Source organism: Caloenas nicobarica, chromosome 29 (genome assembly GCF_036013445.1).
Source record: "Caloenas nicobarica isolate bCalNic1 chromosome 29, bCalNic1.hap1, whole genome shotgun sequence".
NCBI classification, from domain to species: domain Eukaryota; kingdom Metazoa; phylum Chordata; class Aves; order Columbiformes; family Columbidae; genus Caloenas; species Caloenas nicobarica.
In genome coordinates this window covers 693,884-710,773 of record NC_088273.1, presented here as the reverse complement: position 1 = coordinate 710,773, position 16,890 = coordinate 693,884, and the positions used below count along the sequence as shown (strand labels likewise).

Below are 16,890 nucleotides of genomic sequence, written 5' to 3'. Positions count from 1 at the left end.
CCGCACTCCCCGCCGGCCCCGGCCTCCCCCCTGGCCCCGAGCGCCCCCCCCCGCCAAAGCCGGAACCGCATCCAGCACCGTCGTCTGACCGGGCCGGGCCCCCCCCACCCCCCCCGCGGAGAACCGGCACAACTCACGGCAGCGACGGGGATCTTTGTAAACACCCCCTCCCTCTGTTCCTTCTCCCTTCTCCCTTTTTCCCTTTTTCCCTTTTTCCCTTTTTCCTTTTCCCTTTTCCCTTTTCTCCTTTTCCCCTTTTCCCCTTTTCCCCTTTTTCCCTTTTTCCTTTTTCCCCTTTTTCCCTTTTTTCCTTTTCCTTTTTCCCTTTTTCCCTTTTTGCTTTTTTCCCTTTTCCCCTTTTTTCCTTTTTCCCTTTTTTCCTTTTTCCTTTTTCCCTCTTCCCTTTTTTCCCTTTTCTCCTTTCCCCTTTTTCCCTTTTCCCCTTTTTTCCATTTTCCCTTTTTCCCCTTTTTCCCTTTTCCCCTTTTTTCCATTTTCCCTTTTTCCCCTTTTTTCCTTTTTTCCTTTTTCCCTTTTTCCCTTTTCCTCTTTTGCCCCTTTTCCCCTCTTTTCCCTTTTTCCCTTTTTCCCCCTTTTCCCCTTTTCTCCTTTTTCCCTTTTTTCCCCTTTTTCCCTTTTTCCCCTCTTTTCCCCTTTTTCCCCTCTTTTCTCTCTTTTCCCTTTTTCCCCTTTTTCCCCTTTTTCCCCTTTTCCCCCTTTTTTCCCTTTTCCCCTTTTCCCCCCTTTTCCCCCTTTTCCCCCTTTTTCCCTCTTTTCCCCTCTTTTCCCCTTTTTCCCCTTTTTCCCCTCTTTCCTCTCTTTTCCCTCTTTCCCCCTTTTTTTCCTTTTCCCCTTTTCCCCTTTCCCCCTTTTCCCCTTTTCCCCTTCTCCCCCCCAAATCCCTGCACGTGGCTCGCGATTGGCTGCTCGCGCTCCCCCGGGTTGGGGGGGGGGGGGGGGGCAGGGGCACCCGGACGCCTGGGTCCCCCCAGTGTGTGTCCCCCCCCCCCCCATCCCAAGGGTCCGGCGTCGAGTTTGCCCCCCCCGCCCCCCCCCCCGGCTCAGGCTGAATGTCACATGGCACTTTAACCCCCCCCCCCCGTGACCCCCCCTCCCCGACCCCCCGGACGCCTGGGTCCCCTCCACGGGCTTACCCAGCGGGATACGCGCGGGACCCAGGCTGTCCGGGACAAACCCTCCCCCCCTTCCACCCTGGGGAGGGGACCCAGGCGTCCGGGACGAAGCCCCCTCCACCCCCGAGGAGGGGACCCAGGCGTCCGGGCCCGCATGCGCCCTTAATGTATATAAGAGACTGTATATATGATGCTTCATAAAGGGACCGGCCGGCTCTTGGCGTGTCACCCGCCCGCGCCCCTTTTTTTTTTGGGGGGGGGGGGGGCGGAACGACTCACCTATAGGGGCTATAGGGGCTGTGGGCCGGGGGGGGGTTTAAGGGTCACAGGGAGATGGGGGGGGCTATAGGGGCTCTGGGGCTATAGAGACCCTGGGCCTATAGGGATATACAGTTCTGGGGCTGCCAAGTCAGGATCTTATAGGGCTATAGGGGCCTTGGGGTTATATGGGTATAGGGTCGCGGCTCTATAGAATCCAAGGACACTACAGGGCCTTAGAGCTATAGGGGCCTTGGGGCTATAGGACCCCTTGGGATATAGGTTAAGCGGCTATAGGGACGCTGGGGCTGTAGGAGCTGGCGAGCTATAGGGGCCTGGGGGCTCCAGGGGCCATAACGGGGAGCCTGGGGGCTCCAGGGGGCTGGGGCTGCGTGGGGCTGGGGGCTATAGGGGCCGCTATAGGGCGCTCGGGGCTATAGGTGCAGCTACAGGCGCGGCTGCGACGGCGCGGCGGGGGCGGAGCTCCCCGTAGCCACGCCCCTTATGGGCGGGGAGATGGGCGTGGCCAAACCGCATGCGCTCCGCCCCCTCCACCCCGCGTTGTGGGGCGGGCGGCTGCGCATGCGCGCTGCGCCGCATCAAACGTGCACAAGAAGCTCCGGCTCCGCCGCCTGACCCAACCGCGAGGATCCCTCCGCCGCGGCGGCGCGGGGCGGAGCCTCCGGACTATTTCCTTCTTCGCTCCTCCCGCCGCGCCGCCTCGCGTTGGCGGCGGGGTGCCGCGCACGTCGCGGGGGGTTGTGTGTGTGTGTCCCCCCCACGTCTCCCCTTCTCCGTTTTCGCGCTCTCGCAGCCGGTTGCGCCGCCGCCCTCAGCGCCCCATCCCCTCCCGCGGCGGAAGGAGACGGCGCCGTGAGGGGAGCCGCAGCACCTCCCGCGGCGGCGTGCGCGCCCGCGCCTGCGCAGTGCGTGCGTGCGCGCGGGGCGGGGCGGGGAGAGGAGGAGGAGGAGGAGGGAACCCAAGATGGCGGCGGCGGCCCGGCCGGGGCGAACGGGGAGGCCTCGGCCTTAAGGCGGGCGGATCGCGGGGCCGCTGAGCGCGGCGAGAGAGGGAGCGGGAGAGTCGGTTGGCGGAGTCACCGCGGGGAGAAAGGGGGGGGGGGGTGGGTGGTGTTTATTTTTTTTTTTTCCCCTGCGGTTTAGGGAAGTGGGGGGGGGGGCCTGTGAGGGGGCGGCGCGGGGCCTCCATGGCCCCCTGAGGGGGTTCCCGGCGGGTTTGCTGAGGTGAACCCCCCCCCTCCCCCCCCCCCCTCCCGGCGGTGGGGAGGATGGAAGAGGGGGGGCAGCAACGCGCTTGGGCCGAGTGGGGGCCCGCCCCGGGTGGGGGGGGGTCCCCGCCTTGGGGCGCCCCCTCCCCGCGGCCGGACGGGGACGAGGAGGCCAAGGCGGGGGGGGACGGCGGGGACGGGGCTCGTTCGGCGCCCCCCCTTAAAACCACGGCGGAGGACAAACCCCCGGCCCCCCCCCGACCCTTTAAAAACGCTGGGGAACCGCGGGGGAAAAGCGGGAAAGGCCCGGGAGCAGCCGCCCCCCCCCGGGTGAAGAGCGGAGCCCCCGCAAAACCCCCGAGGAACGGGGGGGGCGCCCGGAGGACAAACCCCGGAGACCTTTTGGGGGTGCTCGAAACGGGGGGGAAACCCCGCGGGGGGGTGTCCCCCCCCCGCCACGGGGGGGGAGTTTATAGGGGGGGGTCGCCGTGGCTGGCGGAACTGGAGCCCCCCCCCGAGGACTTCTTACCCCCCCCCGAGTGCCCCGTTTTCGAGCCCAGTTGGCGGAATTCAGCGACCCGCTGGGTTACATCGCCAAGATCCGGCCGATCGCCGAGAAAAGCGGCATCTGCAAGATCCGACCCCCCGCCGTGAGTATTGGGGGGGGGGGGGGGGGATTTGGGGGACACCCCCCTCCCCCCCCCAAAAAAAAAAAACAACCCAAAACTGGGGTGGGGGTTGTTATGGGCCAGGTCCCAACCCGGGAGGGGTATGATCTGATTTAGGGGTTTAATTGCCTTCGCCCCCCCCAATTAACTCCCCATTTAAGGGGTTTAATTGCCCCCCCCCCCCCAGTAACTCATAATTTAAGGGGTTTATTCCCCCCCACCCCATAACTCCCATTTAAGGGGTTTAATTGCCCCCCCCCCCCCATAACTTATAATTTAAGGGTTTATCCCCCCCCACCCCATAACTCCCCATTTAAGGGGTTTAATTGCCCCCCCCCCCCCATAACTTATAATTTAAGGGTTTATCCCCCCCCACCCCATAACTCCCCATTTAAGGGGTTTATTCTCCCATAATTCCCTATTTAAGGGGTTTAATTGCCCCCCCCCAACTCCCCATTTAAGGGGTTTAATTGCCCCCCCAGCCCCAATAACTCATAATTTAAGGGGTTTATTCCCCCCCACCCCATAACTCCCCATTTAAGGGTTTAATTGCCCCCCCCCCAACTCCCCATTTAAGAGGTTAAATTCCGCCCCCCCCAATAACTCATAATTTAAGGGGTTTATTCCCCCCCCCCCCCAACTCCTCATTTAAGAGTTTCAATTGTGTCCCCCCAAACTTCCTACTTAAGGGGTTTAATTTCCCCCCCCCCCCAATAATTCTCCATTTAAGGGGTTTATTTCCTCCCCCATAACTCCTCATTTAAGGGGTTTAATTGCCTCCCACCCCCCCCCAGAAAGTTACTCCCACCCTGGGTGGGGGGGGGTTGTCACTTAATTTAGGGGAATTAATTGTGTCCCCCGCCCCGGGGGGCAATAATCTATTTGGGGGGGGTTGTCTCCCCCTGGGGTAACGTCCCATTTAGGGGGGTTATTTACCCCAGTGGTAAATAATTCCCTTTAGGGGGGTTAATTGTTCTTGGGGGGGGTGTCATTTAATTTAGGGGGGTATAATATACTTTGGGGGGGTATAATCTTAATTGGGGGGGGTAATTCCCCCCCCCCCAATGCCCCCACTCCTGGGTGTAAATACTCGGGGGGGGGTAAATAGGTAAATACCCCCCAATGCTGCTATGGGGGGGGTAAATAAACCGGGGGGGGGATAAGTAACCCACGGGGGGGTAAATAGATGAGAAAAGAGGGTTTGTACCCACTGGGGGGGGGTAAATACCCCCCAAAGTGGGGTAAATGTTCCCATGGGGGGTCCCACTGGGGCTGGATTTGGGGGGGGGTTACAGTTCAGATTGGGGGGGGACACACAAGATCCCTCCCCCCCCTGCCTTGTGCTGGGTGTGGGGCGCTCACCCGAAATAACTGGGGGGGTTTGGGGTGGGGGGGTGTGTGTGACCCCCCCCCCCCCCACCAACACCAGTGGCCAATATGGCTGCCAGCGCCCGGCCTTTGTCTGGCGAGCGGCGGGGGGGGGCGCAGGGACCCGGCTGGGCCTGGGGGGGTCCCCGGCTCGCACACACACGGGGGGGGGGATCCCCAAAAATAATGAGCTTCCCCCCCCGCCTCGCGCCCCACGTTTCCTGTTCGGGGGGGGGGGGGCAGCCGCGTCCCCACCCGGGGGCTCCTTTTGTCCCTTCTCGCAGTTTGGGGTGGCGGGGGGGGCGGCTCCGGGTTTGTTTTTATTTTGGGGGGGGGGGGGCTGCGCGGGCTGATCCGCTCAATCCGCTCCCCCCCCGCCCCGTCCCGTATTGTGGGGGGGACACACACACACACACGAAGCTTCCGGGGGAGGGTCCATCCCCACGTCACCGGCGCCGACAACGCGCGGGGGGGGGGTGTGTGTGTTGGGGGGGGGTTACACAATTTGGGTGCTCCCCCCCACAATGTGCAGATTGGGGGGGACACACACATCCCTCTTAACCCCCCCCCCCAGGACTGGCAACCCCCCCTTTGCCGTGGAAGTCGATAACTTCAGGTTCACCCCCCGCATCCAACGCCTCAACGAGCTGGAGGTCAGTCCCCGTTTCCCCCCCCTTATACCCCCCCGGGATAATTTCGGGGTGCGCTAACCCACCCCCCCTTTTTTTTTAATCCCCTCTCCCTTTTTTTTTTTAACCCCCCTTTTTTTACCCCCCCCTGCAGGCACAGACGCGGGTGAAGCTGAACTACTTGGACCAGATCGCCAAGTTTTGGGAAATCCAAGGTTCCTCCCTCAAAATCCCCAACGTCGAGCGGCGCATCCTCGACCTCTACAGCCTCAGCAAGGTCCGCGGGCGGGGGGGTGTTGAGAATTTTTTTGGGGGGGGGGGTGTTATTATATTTTTATGGATTTTTGCGGGTTTTTGCGTAGGTGGTGATGGAGGAGGGGGGGTACGAAGCCATTTGCAAGGACCGGCGCTGGGCGCGCGTGGCCCAACGCCTGGCGTACCCCTCGGGGAAGAACATCGGCTCGCTCCTGCGCGCCCACTACGAGCGCATCATCTACCCCTACGAGATGTACCAGTCGGGGGCCAACCTGGTGGTGAGAAACCGCGGGGATTCGGGGGCAAAAACCACCCCCCCAAAAAAAAAAAAGGCGTTTTCCGCCGCGCTCAGGGGGTTTCGGGGGAACTTTTTTAGCAGTGCAACACGCGGCCGCTGGAGAGCGAGGAGAAGGATCGCGAGTACAAACCCCACAGCATCCCGCTGCGCCAGTCGGTCCAGCCCTCCAAGTTCAACAGCTACGGCCGGCGCGCCAAGCGCTTGCAGCAAGAGGTGAAAAACCCCCCGAAAATTCAAAAAAAAAAACCCCCCAATTTTGAAATTGCGCCCCCTTTGACGGTGTTTTCTCGCAGCCGGAGCCGACCGAGGAAGATATCGAGAAGAACCCCGAGTTGAAGAAGCTGCAGATTTACGGCGCCGGCCCCAAGATGTTGGGCTTGGGTTTGGTGGCCAAAGACAAGACGCTGCGGAAAAAAGGTACAAAAAGGGGGCGTTTTGGGGGAGGTTTGACCCCCCCGCATTTCAAAATTCTTGAAGAAACCGGCCGAATTCTTCGATAACCGCCTGAGCTATTTCTAATCTGCTTTTAATCAGTTTTCAACTCTCCAAATTCTTTCTTAAGCTGCTTTAATTCTTTTGGAAGCCCCCCAATTTTTTGTTGGCCCCCCCAAATTCTTTAATAGCTCTCTCGATTCTTTGAGAACCACCGGAATTATTTGATAACGCTCTTGATTCTTTTGATAACTCCCTCAATTATTTGGTAGCCGCCTGAATTATTTGATAACCTCCTGAATTCCTTGATAGAGCCCCAAATCATTTGAGAACCCATCAAATTATTTTTTGATAACCGCCTGAATTCTTTTCAAACCCCTTAATTCTTCAATCAGCCCCTTAATCCTTTTCTACCCCCCCCAATTATTTGATAACCCCCCCAAATTATTTGATAAGCGCCTAAATTCCTTTGTAACCCCCTGGATTCTTGGATAAACCCCTTTTAATTCTTCATTAACCCCCCGAATTAGTTTCCGACCCCCTGAATTAATTTCCAGCCGCCCGAATTAGTTTCTAATGTCCTGAATTTTGTTTCTAATGTCCCAATTTCTTTTTGATACGCTCCCAAAATCTTAGATAACTCCTCTTAATTCTTTCATAAGCCCCTGAATTTTGTGTCGAACCCCCTGAGTGTGGTTTCTGACCCCCCGAATTTTGTGTTGAACCCCCCAAATTTTGTGTCAAGCGCCCCGAATTAGTTTCCGACCCCGCAAATTAGTTTGTGACCCCCTGAATTTTGTGTCGAACCCCCCGAATTAGTTTCTGACCCCCTGAATTAGTTTCCGACGCCCCAAACTAGTTTCTGACCCCCCGAAGTTTGTGTCGAATGCTCCGAATTGGTTTCTGACCCCCCCAAATTAATTTCTGATCCCCTGAATTAGTTGCTGACCCCCTGAATTTTGTCTCGAACCCCCCAAATTAGTTTCTGACACCCCAAATTAATTTCTGACCCCTTGAATTTTGTGCCAAACCCCCTGAATTACTTTCCGACCCCCCGAATTAGTTTCTGACCCCCTGAATTTTGTGTCGAACCCCCTGAATTGGTTTCTGACCCCTTGAATTTCGTGTCGAACCCCCAAATTAGTTTCTGAGCCCCTGAATTTGGTGCCAAACCCCCCGAATTGGTTTCTGACCCCCCAAATTAATTTCTGACCCACTGAATTTTGTGTTGAACCCCCTGAATTGGTTTCTGACCCCTTGAATTTCGTGTCGAACCCCAAAATTAGTTTCTGACCCCCTGAATTTTGTGTCGAACCCCCCGAATTAGTTTCTGGCCCCCTGAATTTTGTCTCAAACCCCCCGAATTGGTTTCCGACCCCCCAAATTAATTTCTGACCCCTTGAATTTCGTGTCGAACCCCCTGAATTGGTTTCTGACCCCCTGAATTTTGTGTCGAACCCCCAAATTAGTTTCTGACCCCCCAAATTAATTTCTGGCCCCCTGAATTTTGTGTCGAATCCCCTGAATTGGTTTCTGACCCCCCAAATTAGTTTCTGACTCCTTGAATTTTGTCTCGAACCCCCAAATTAGTTTCTGACACCCCAAATTAATTTCTCACCCCCGAATTAGTTTCTGGCCCCCTGAATTTTGTCTCAAACCCCCCGAATTGGTTTCTGACCCCCCAAATTAATTTCTGACCCCTTGAATTTTGTGTCGAACCCCCTGAATTGGTTTCTGACCCCTTGAATTTCGTGTCGAACCCCCAAATTAGTTTCTGACCCCCTGAATTTTGTGTCGAACCCCCCGAATTAGTTTCTGACCCCCTGAATTTTGTGTCGAACCCCCCAAATTGGTTTCTGACCCCCCAAATTAATGTCTGGCCCCCTGAATTTTGTGTCAAACCCCCCGAATTGGTTTCCGACCCCCCAAATTAATTTCTGACTCCTTGAATTTCGTGTCGAACCCCCGAATTAGTTTCTGACCCCCTGAATTTTGTGTCGAACCCCCGAATTAGTTTCTGACCCCCTGAATTTTGTCTCGAACCCCCGAATTAGTTTCTGACCCCCTGAATTTTGTCTCAAACCCCCCAAATTGGTTTCTGACCCCCCAAATTAATTTCTGGCCCCCTGAATTTTGTGTCGAATCCCCTGAATTGGTTTCTGACCCCCCAAATTAATTTCTGACCCCTTGAATTTCGTGTTGAACCCCCAAATTAGTTTCTGAGCCCCTGAATTTCGTGTCGAACCCCCCGAATTAGTTTCTGACCCCCCAAATTAATTTCTGACCCCCTGAATTTTGTGTCGAACCCCCTGAATTGGTTTCTGACCCCCCAAATTAGTTTCTGACCCCTTGAATTTTGTGTCGAACCCCCAAATTAGTTTCTGACCCCCTGAATTTTGTGTCGAACCCCCAAATTAGTTTCTGACCCCCCAAATTAATTTCTGACCCCCTGAATTTTGTGTCGAACCCCCCGAATTTCTTCCTGACCCCCCGAATTAGTTTCTGACCCCTTGAATTTCGTGTCAACACCCCGCGACTTCGTTTCTGACGCCCCAAATTTGTTTCTGCCCCCCAACTTTTGTTTCTAACCCCCCCGGATTAGTTTCTAACGCGTGTTTTTGCCAACCCCCCCCCCCCACACCAGACAAGGAGAGCCCCGAGTTTCCCCCCACGGTGGTGGTGAAGGAGGAGCCGCCGGGCGCGGAGCCCAAAGCGGAGCCGCCGTCTCCCCGCGGCTACCCGGACGGGAAGGACGAACTTCGGCACAGCCCCGAGCCCTGCACCAAAATGACCATGCGCCTGCGCCGCAGCCACAGCAACAGCCAATTCGTACGTTGTGGTGGATGGGACGGTCTCGTCGAGGCCTAGATGTGATCAAATAGAACAAGGGCGGGTGTAGAGTCTTGTATCGAGGCCAAAAAACCCCAAAATTGGTTCCCCTGGGGCCACTGTGTTGAGCCCTGAGGTGATTCTGGCGCCATTTTGACCCTGAGGTGATTCTGGCGCCATTTTGTTCCCTGAGGTGATTCTGGCGCCGCCATTTTGAGGCAGTTTGGGAGTCGCTCTGTTGATCAATAATTCCCACATCAGTCGCTTTTTGTGCAAAACTCAAAAATTCTGAACGTTTTCCCTCATTATAGAATGGAATTGAGGCTAAAAACCCCAAAATTGGTGCCCCTGGGGCCACTGTGTTGAGCCCTGAGGTGATTCTGGCGCCATTTTGACCCTGAGGTGATTCTGGTGCCGCCATTTTGAGGCAGTTTGAGGGTTACTGTGTTTCTCAATAATTCACCTATCAGTCGCTTTTTTTGTGCAAAACTCAAATTCCGAACGTTTTCCTTCATTACAGAATTAAATCAAGGCTAAAACCCCCAAAATTGGTGCCCCTGGGGCCGCCGTGTTGAGCCCTGAGGTGATTCTGGCGCCATTTTGACCCTGAGGTGATTCTGGTGCCATTTTGAGGCAGTTTGGGAGTCGCTCTGTTGATCAATAATTCCCACATCAGTCGCTTTTTGTGCAAAACTCAAAAATTCCGAACGTTTTCCCTCATTATAGAATGCAATTGAGGCTAAAAACCCCAAAATTGGTGCCCCTGGGGCCGCCGTGTTGAGCCCTGAGGTGATTCTGGCGCCATTTTGTTCCCTGAGGTGATTCTGGCGCCGCCATTTTGAGGCAGTTTGGGAGTCGCTCTGTTGATCAATAATTCCCACATCAGTCGCTTTTTGTGCAAAACTCAAAAATTCTGAACGTTTTCCCTCATTATAGAATGGAATCGAGGCTAAAAACCCCAAAATTGGTGCCCCTGGGGCCGCTGTGTTGAGCCCTGAGGTGATTCTGGCGCCATTTTAACCCTGAGGTGATTCTGGCGCCGCCATTTTGAGGCAGTTTGGGAGTCGCTCTGTTGATCAATAATTCCCACATCAGTCGCTTTTTGTGCAAAACTCAAAAATTCCAAACATTTTCTTTCATTGTAGAATGGAATTGAGGCTAAAAACCCCAAAATCGGTGCCCCTGGGGCCGCCGTGTTGAGCCCTGAGGTGATTCTGGCGCCATTTTGACCCTGAGGTGATTCTGGCGCCGCCATTTTGAGGCAGTTTGGGAGTCGCTCTGTTGATCAATAATTCCCACATCAGTCGCTTTTTGTGCAAAACTCAAAAATTCTGAACGTTTTCCCTCATTATAGAGTGAAATCGAGGCTAAAACCCCAAAATTGGTTCCCCTGGGGCCACTGTGTTGAGCCCTGAGGTGATTCTGGTGCCATTTTGAGGCAGTTTGGGAGTCGCTCTGTTGATCAATAATTCCCACATCAGTCACTTTTTGTGCAAAACTCAAAAATTCTGAACGTTTTCCCTCATTATAGAATGGAATCGAGGCTAAAACCCCCAAAATTGGTGCCCCTGGGGCCGCTGTGTTGAGCCCTGAGGTGATTCTGGCGCCATTTTGACCCTGAGGTGATTCTGGCGCCGCCATTTTGAGGCAGTTTGGGAGTCGCTCTGTTGATCAATAATTCCCACATCAGTCGCTTTTTGTGCAAAACTCAAAAATTCCAAACGTTTTCCCTCATTATAGAATGGAATTGAGGCTAAAAACCCCAAAATTGGTGCCCCTGGGGCTGCCGTGTTGAGCCCTGAGGTGATTCTGGCGCCATTTTGACCCTGAGGTGATTCTGGCGCCGCCATTTTGAGGCAGTCTGGGAGTCGCTCTGTTGATCAAGAATTCCCACATCAGTCGCTTTTTGTGCAAAACTCAAAAATTCCAAACATTTTCTTTCATTATAGACTGGAATTGATGCTAAAACCCCCAAAATTGGTGCCCCTGGGGCCGCTGTGTTGAGCCCTGAGGTGATTCTGGCGCCATTTTGACCCTGAGGTGATTTTGGCGCCATTTTGTTCCCTGAGGTGATTCTTGCGCCGCCATTTTGAGCCGTGAGGTGATTTTTGCACCATTTTGAGCCCTGAGGTGATTCTGATGCTGCCGTTTTGAGCCCTGAGGTGATTCTGGCGTCATTTTGAGCCCTGAGGTGATTTTTGCACCGTTTTGGAGCCCTGAGGTGCTTCTGGCGCCATTTTGAGGCAGTTTGGGGGTCTCCCCCTTGTTCTCCTCCCCTCTCCTCTGCCCCGGTGAGGCCTCACCTGGAATATCGCGTGCAGTTCTGGGCCCCTCAATTCCAGAATAACAAGGACACCTTCCTGTGTAACCTCATCCGCGTGTTCCCGCTCCGGAACAGATGATCTTTGGGGGTCAATCCAACCCCTGACGTTGTGTGACTCTGTGGGGCAGAACCCCCTAACTTGTTTTACCGTCCCCCCCCCGCCAGGTGGATTCCTACATCTGCCGGATTTGCTCGCGAGGGGACGAGGACGACAAGTTGTTGCTCTGCGACGGCTGCGACGACAATTATCACATTTTCTGCCTCCTCCCGCCCCTCCCCGAGATCCCCAAAGGCATCTGGCGCTGCCCCAAATGCGTCATGGCGGTGAGGACGTGGGGACGCCCCAAAAAACCTGCGAACCCCCCGGCGTACGGGGGGGACCCCCAAGTGCATCTGGTCTCATCTGTGGGGCTGGGGACCCCAAAATTGCATCTGGTGCTGTCTGTGGGGCTGGGGACCCCCATTTTTGGGGTTAAGGGCCCCCATGTGCCGTCTATGGGGTGGGGGGCCCCAAAATTGCATCTAGTGCTGTCTGTGGGGCTGGGAACCCCCATTTTTGGGGTTAAGGGCCCCCATGTGAGATCTGTGGGGCTGGGGACCCCAAAATTGCATCTGTTGCTGTCTGTGGGGCTAGGGACCCCCATTTTTGGGGTTAAGGGCCCATATGTGATGTGTGTGGGGCTGGGGACCCCAAAATTGCATCTAGTGCTGTCTGTGGGGCTGGGGACCCCCATTTTTGGGGTTAAGGGCCCCCATGTGACATCTGTGGGGCTGGGGACCCCAAAATTGCATCTGGTGCTGTCTGTGGGGCTGGGGACCCCAAAATTGCATCTAGTGCTGTCTGTGGGGCTGGGGACCCCCATTTTTGGGGTTAAGGGCCCCCATGTGACATCTGTGGGGCTGGGGACCCCAAAATTGCATCTGGTGCTGTCTGTGGGGCTGGGAACCCCCATTTTTGGGGTTAAGGGCCCCCATGTGCCGTCTGTGGGGCTGGGGACCCCAAAATTGCATCTAGTGCTGTCTGTGGGGCTGGGGACCCCAAAATTGCATCTAGTGCTGTCTGTGGGGCTGGGAACCCCCATTTTTGGGGTTAAGGGCCCCCATGTGACATCTGTGGGGCTGGGGACCCCCCTGACCCCCCCTTTTTTTCCCCATTTCCCCCCCCCAGGAGTGCAAACGTCCCCCCGAAGCGTTCGGCTTCGAGCAGGCGACGCGCGAATACACCCTGCAAAGCTTCGGGGAAATGGCCGATTCTTTCAAAGCCGATTATTTCAACATGCCCGTCCACGTGAGTCACCCGGCGCCCCCTAAAAATCCCACAAATACCCCCCCAAATATCCGAAATACCCCCCCAAATATCAAAAATACCCCCCCAAATATCTGAAATACGCCTCTAAATACACTCCCAAATCCCTAAACGTCCCCCCAAATCCCTAAACAGCCCCTAAAAATTCCTACTTGCCTCTAAAAGTTCCTTCTTCTGGATCCCTAAATACTCATAAAATCCCTAAATGCCCATAAAATCCCTAAATACCCCTCAAAAATCCCTAAATACCCCTCAAAAATCCCTAAATATCCCCCCCAAAATCTCTCAATACCTTCCCAACTCCTTAATTTTGCCCCTAAAATCCCTGCGTTCCCCCCAAGATCTCTAAATACTTCCCCAAAAATCCCCTAATATGCCCTAAAATCCCTCAATACCCCCTAAAATCTCTAAATTCCCCCCTGAAATCCCTAAATGTTCCCCCAATACTCCCCCAAATCCCCCGATACCCCCCAAGAATCCCTAAATTCCCCCTGAAATCTCCAAATACTTCACCCAAAATCCCTTAAAATTCCCCCTGAAATCCCTAAATTCTCCCTAATACTTCTCCAAATCCCTGAATACCCGCTAAAATTCACTAAATACCCCTCAAAAATCCCTAATATACCCCCCAAAATCCCTAAATACTCCCCCAATACCCCCCAAAAATTCCTAAATACCCCCCAAAAATTCCTAAATACCCCCCAAAAATCTCTAAATATTCCCCTGAAACACCTAAATTTCCCCCGAAACCCCTAAATACTCCCCCAATACCCCCCCCAAATCCCCCAAAACCCCTCTGTACCCCCCAAATCCCTCAATCCCCCCCTAAAAACCCCCCGGCCCCCCATTTTTTCCCCGCAGATGGTGCCCCCGGAGCTGGTGGAGAAGGAATTCTGGCGGCTGGTGAACAGCATCGAGGAGGACGTGACGGTGGAATACGGCGCCGACATCCACTCCAAGGAGTTCGGCAGCGGCTTCCCCATCAGCGACGGCAAACGCCGCCTGTCCCCCGAGGAGGAGGTGACACCCCCGGGGCCCCCCCGAACCCTGCACGGCCGCAGGGGCCCCCCAAAACCCCCCAGATCCCCCCCAAACCCTGCACGGCCGCAGGGTCCCCCCAAAACCCCCCAGAGCCCCCCCAAACCCTGCACGGCCGCAGGGTCCCCCCAAAACCCCCCAGAGCCCCCCCAAACCCTGCACGGCCGCAGGGTCCCCCCAAAACCCCCCAGAGCCCCCCCAAACCCTGCACGGCCGCAGGGTCCCCCCAAAACCCCCCAGAGCCCCCCCAAACCCTGCACGGCCATGGGGACCCCCAAGGGCCCCCCCAAACCCTGCACGGCCACAGGCGCCCCCCAAAATCCCCCAGATCCCCCCCAAACCCTGCACGGCCACAGGGACCCCCAAGACCCCCCCAAACCCTGCACGGCCATGGGGACCCCCAAGGGCCCCCCCAAACCCTGCACGGCCACAGGCACCCCCCAAAATCCCCCAGACCCCCCCCAAACCCTGCACGGCCACAGGGACACCCCAGAGCCCCCCCAAACCCTGCAGGGCCACAGGGACCCCTAAACTGAGCCCCATGGGGATACCTGGGAGAGGGGACCCCCAAACTGAACCCCATGGGGATACCTGGGAGAGGGGACCCCCAAACTGAACCCCATGGGGATACCTGGGAGAGGGGACCCCCAAAGTGACTGCTCAGAGGAGACCCCAGAACTGAGTCCCAATGGCGGGGACCCCCAAAACTGAGCCCCACGGGGATACCCGGGAGAGGGGACCCCCAAAATTGAGTCTCAATGCGGGGGACCCCCAAACTGAGCCCCATGGGGGGACCCCCAAACTGAGCCCCATGGGGATACCCGGGAGAGGGGACCCCCAAAATTGAGTCTCAATGGTGGGGACCCCCAAACTGAGCCCCACAGGGATACCCGGGGGAGGGGACCCCCAAAATTGAGTCTCAATGGGGAGGACCCCCAAACTGAGCCCCATGGGGGGACCCCCAAACTGAGCCCCACGGGGATACCCGGGAGAGGGGACCCCCAAAATTGAGTCTCAATGGGGGGGACCCCCAAACTGAGCCCCACGGGGATACCCGGGGGAGGGGACCCCCAAAATTGAGTCTCAATGGGGGGGACCCCCAAAATGAGCCCCACGGGGATACCCGGGAGAGGGGACCCCCAAAATTGAGTCTCAATGGGGGGGACCCCCAAACTGAGCCCCACGGGGATACCTGGGGGAGGGGACCCCCAAAGTGAGTGCTCAGAGGGGACCCCCAAACTGAGCCCCATGGGGGGACCCCCAAACTGAGCCCCATGGGGATACCCGGGGGAGGGGACCCCCAAAATTGAGTCTCAATGGGGGGGACCCCCAAACTGAGCCCCACGGGGATACCCGGGAGAGGGGACCCCCAAAATTGAGCCTCAATGGGGGGGACCCCCAAACTGAGCCCCATGGGGGGACCCCCAAACTGAGCCCCATGGGGACACCTGGGGAAAAGGGATCCTGAAACTGAGCCCCCCACGGGGAGAGCCCAGGAGAGGGGGGCCCCCCAAAGCGACCCCCGCTTCGGGTGTCCCCAGGAGTACGCGGGCAGCGGGTGGAACCTGAACGTGATGCCGGTGCTGCAGCAGTCGGTGCTTTGCCACATCAACGCCGACATCTCGGGGATGAAGGTGCCCTGGCTCTACGTGGGGATGGTGTTCTCGGCCTTCTGCTGGCACATCGAGGACCACTGGAGCTACTCCATCAACTACCTCCACTGGTGGGGGCACAAAAAGGGGGTTCGGGGGGGGCCCCGAGATCCTGCTCCAGCTTAGAGACAAGTTGGAGATGGGAAATGGTGGGGAAAGGGGTTTGGGGGGACCCCAAGCTCCTGTCCTCACATTTTTGGGGTGCCCCTGAGCTCCTGCTCCAGCTTGGAGACAAGTTAGAGATGGGAAATGGGGGGGAAGGGGTTTTTGGGGTGCCCCCGAGCTCCTGCTCCAGCTTGGAGACAAGTTAGAGATGAGAAATGGGGGAAAAAAGGGGGTTTTGGGGTGTCCCCGAGTTCCTGTCCTCACATTTTTGGGGGGTCCCTGAGCTCCTGCTCCAGCTTAGAGACAAGTTAGAGATGAGAAATGGGGGAAAAAAGGGGGTTTTGGGGTGTCCCCGAGTTCCTGTCCTCACATTTTTGGGGGGTCCCTGAGCTCCTGCTCCAGCTTAGAGACAAGTTAGAGATGGGAAATGGGGGGGAAAGGGGTTTTTGGGGTGCCCCTGAGCTCCTGCTCCAGCTTGGAGACAAGTTGGAGATGGGAAATGGGGGCAAAAGGGATTTTTTTGGGGAAAAGGGGTTTTTGGGGTGTCCCTGAGCTCCTGTCCTCACATTTTTGGGGGGTCCCTGAGCTCCTGCTCCAGCTTAGAGACAAGTTAGAGATGAGAAATGGGGGAAAAAAGGGGGTTTTGGGGTGTCCCCGAGTTCCTGTTCTCACATTTTTGGGGGGTCCCTGAGCTCCTGCTCCAGCTTAGAGACAAGTTGGAGATGGGAAATGGGGGGAAAAAGGGGGTTTTGGGGTGTCCCCGAGTTCCTGTCCTCACATTTTTGGGGGGTCCCTGAGCTCCTGCTCCAGCTTGGAGACAAGTTGGAGATGGGAAATGGGGGCAAAAGGGATTTTTTTGGGGAAAAGGGGTTTTTGGGGTGTCCCTGAGCTCCTGTCCTCACATTTTTGGGGGTTCCCTGAGCTGCTGTTACAGCTTAGAGACAAGTTAGAGATGGGAAATGGGGGGAAAAAGGGGGTTTTGGGGTGTCCCCGAGTTCCTGTCCTCACATTTTTGGGGGGTCCCTGAGCTCCTGCTCCAGCTTGGAGACAAGTTGGAGATGGGAAATGGGGGCAAAAGGGATTTTTTTGGGGAAAAGGGGTTTTTGGGGTGTCCCTGAGCTCCTGTCCTCACATTTTTGGGGGTTCCCTGAGCTGCTGTTACAGCTTAGAGACAAGTTAGAGATGGGAAATGGGGGGAAAAAGGGGGTTTTGGGGTGTCCCCGAGCTCCTGTCCTCACATTTTTGGGGGGTCCCTGAGCTCCTGCTCCAGCTTGGAGACAAGTTAGAGATGGGAAATGGGGGCAAAAGGGATTTTTTTGGGGAAAAGGGGTTTTTGGGGTGTCCCTGAGCTCCTGTCCTCACATTTT

At 56.3% G+C, this 16,890-nt stretch overlaps 1 protein-coding gene across 1 annotated transcript in view; it reads left to right on the top strand.

Moving 5' to 3' along the window:
• Window positions 1-2,561: 2,561 nt before the first annotated feature.
• The window catches only part of LOC135999737 (lysine-specific demethylase 5C-like), a 31,179-nt gene continuing 16,850 nt past the window's right edge, over window positions 2,562-16,890 (top strand). Inside the window, 13 exon segments of the mRNA XM_065653295.1 lie at window positions 2,562-3,182; window positions 3,185-3,270; window positions 5,231-5,239; window positions 5,241-5,309; window positions 5,440-5,562; window positions 5,648-5,818; window positions 5,917-6,051; window positions 6,132-6,255; window positions 8,915-9,099; window positions 11,588-11,746; window positions 12,591-12,710; window positions 13,590-13,748; window positions 15,308-15,489. Coding sequence (XP_065509367.1) covers window positions 2,681-3,182; window positions 3,185-3,270; window positions 5,231-5,239; window positions 5,241-5,309; window positions 5,440-5,562; window positions 5,648-5,818; window positions 5,917-6,051; window positions 6,132-6,255; window positions 8,915-9,099; window positions 11,588-11,746; window positions 12,591-12,710; window positions 13,590-13,748; window positions 15,308-15,489 — 2,024 coding nt within the window. The 5' untranslated portion in view covers window positions 2,562-2,680.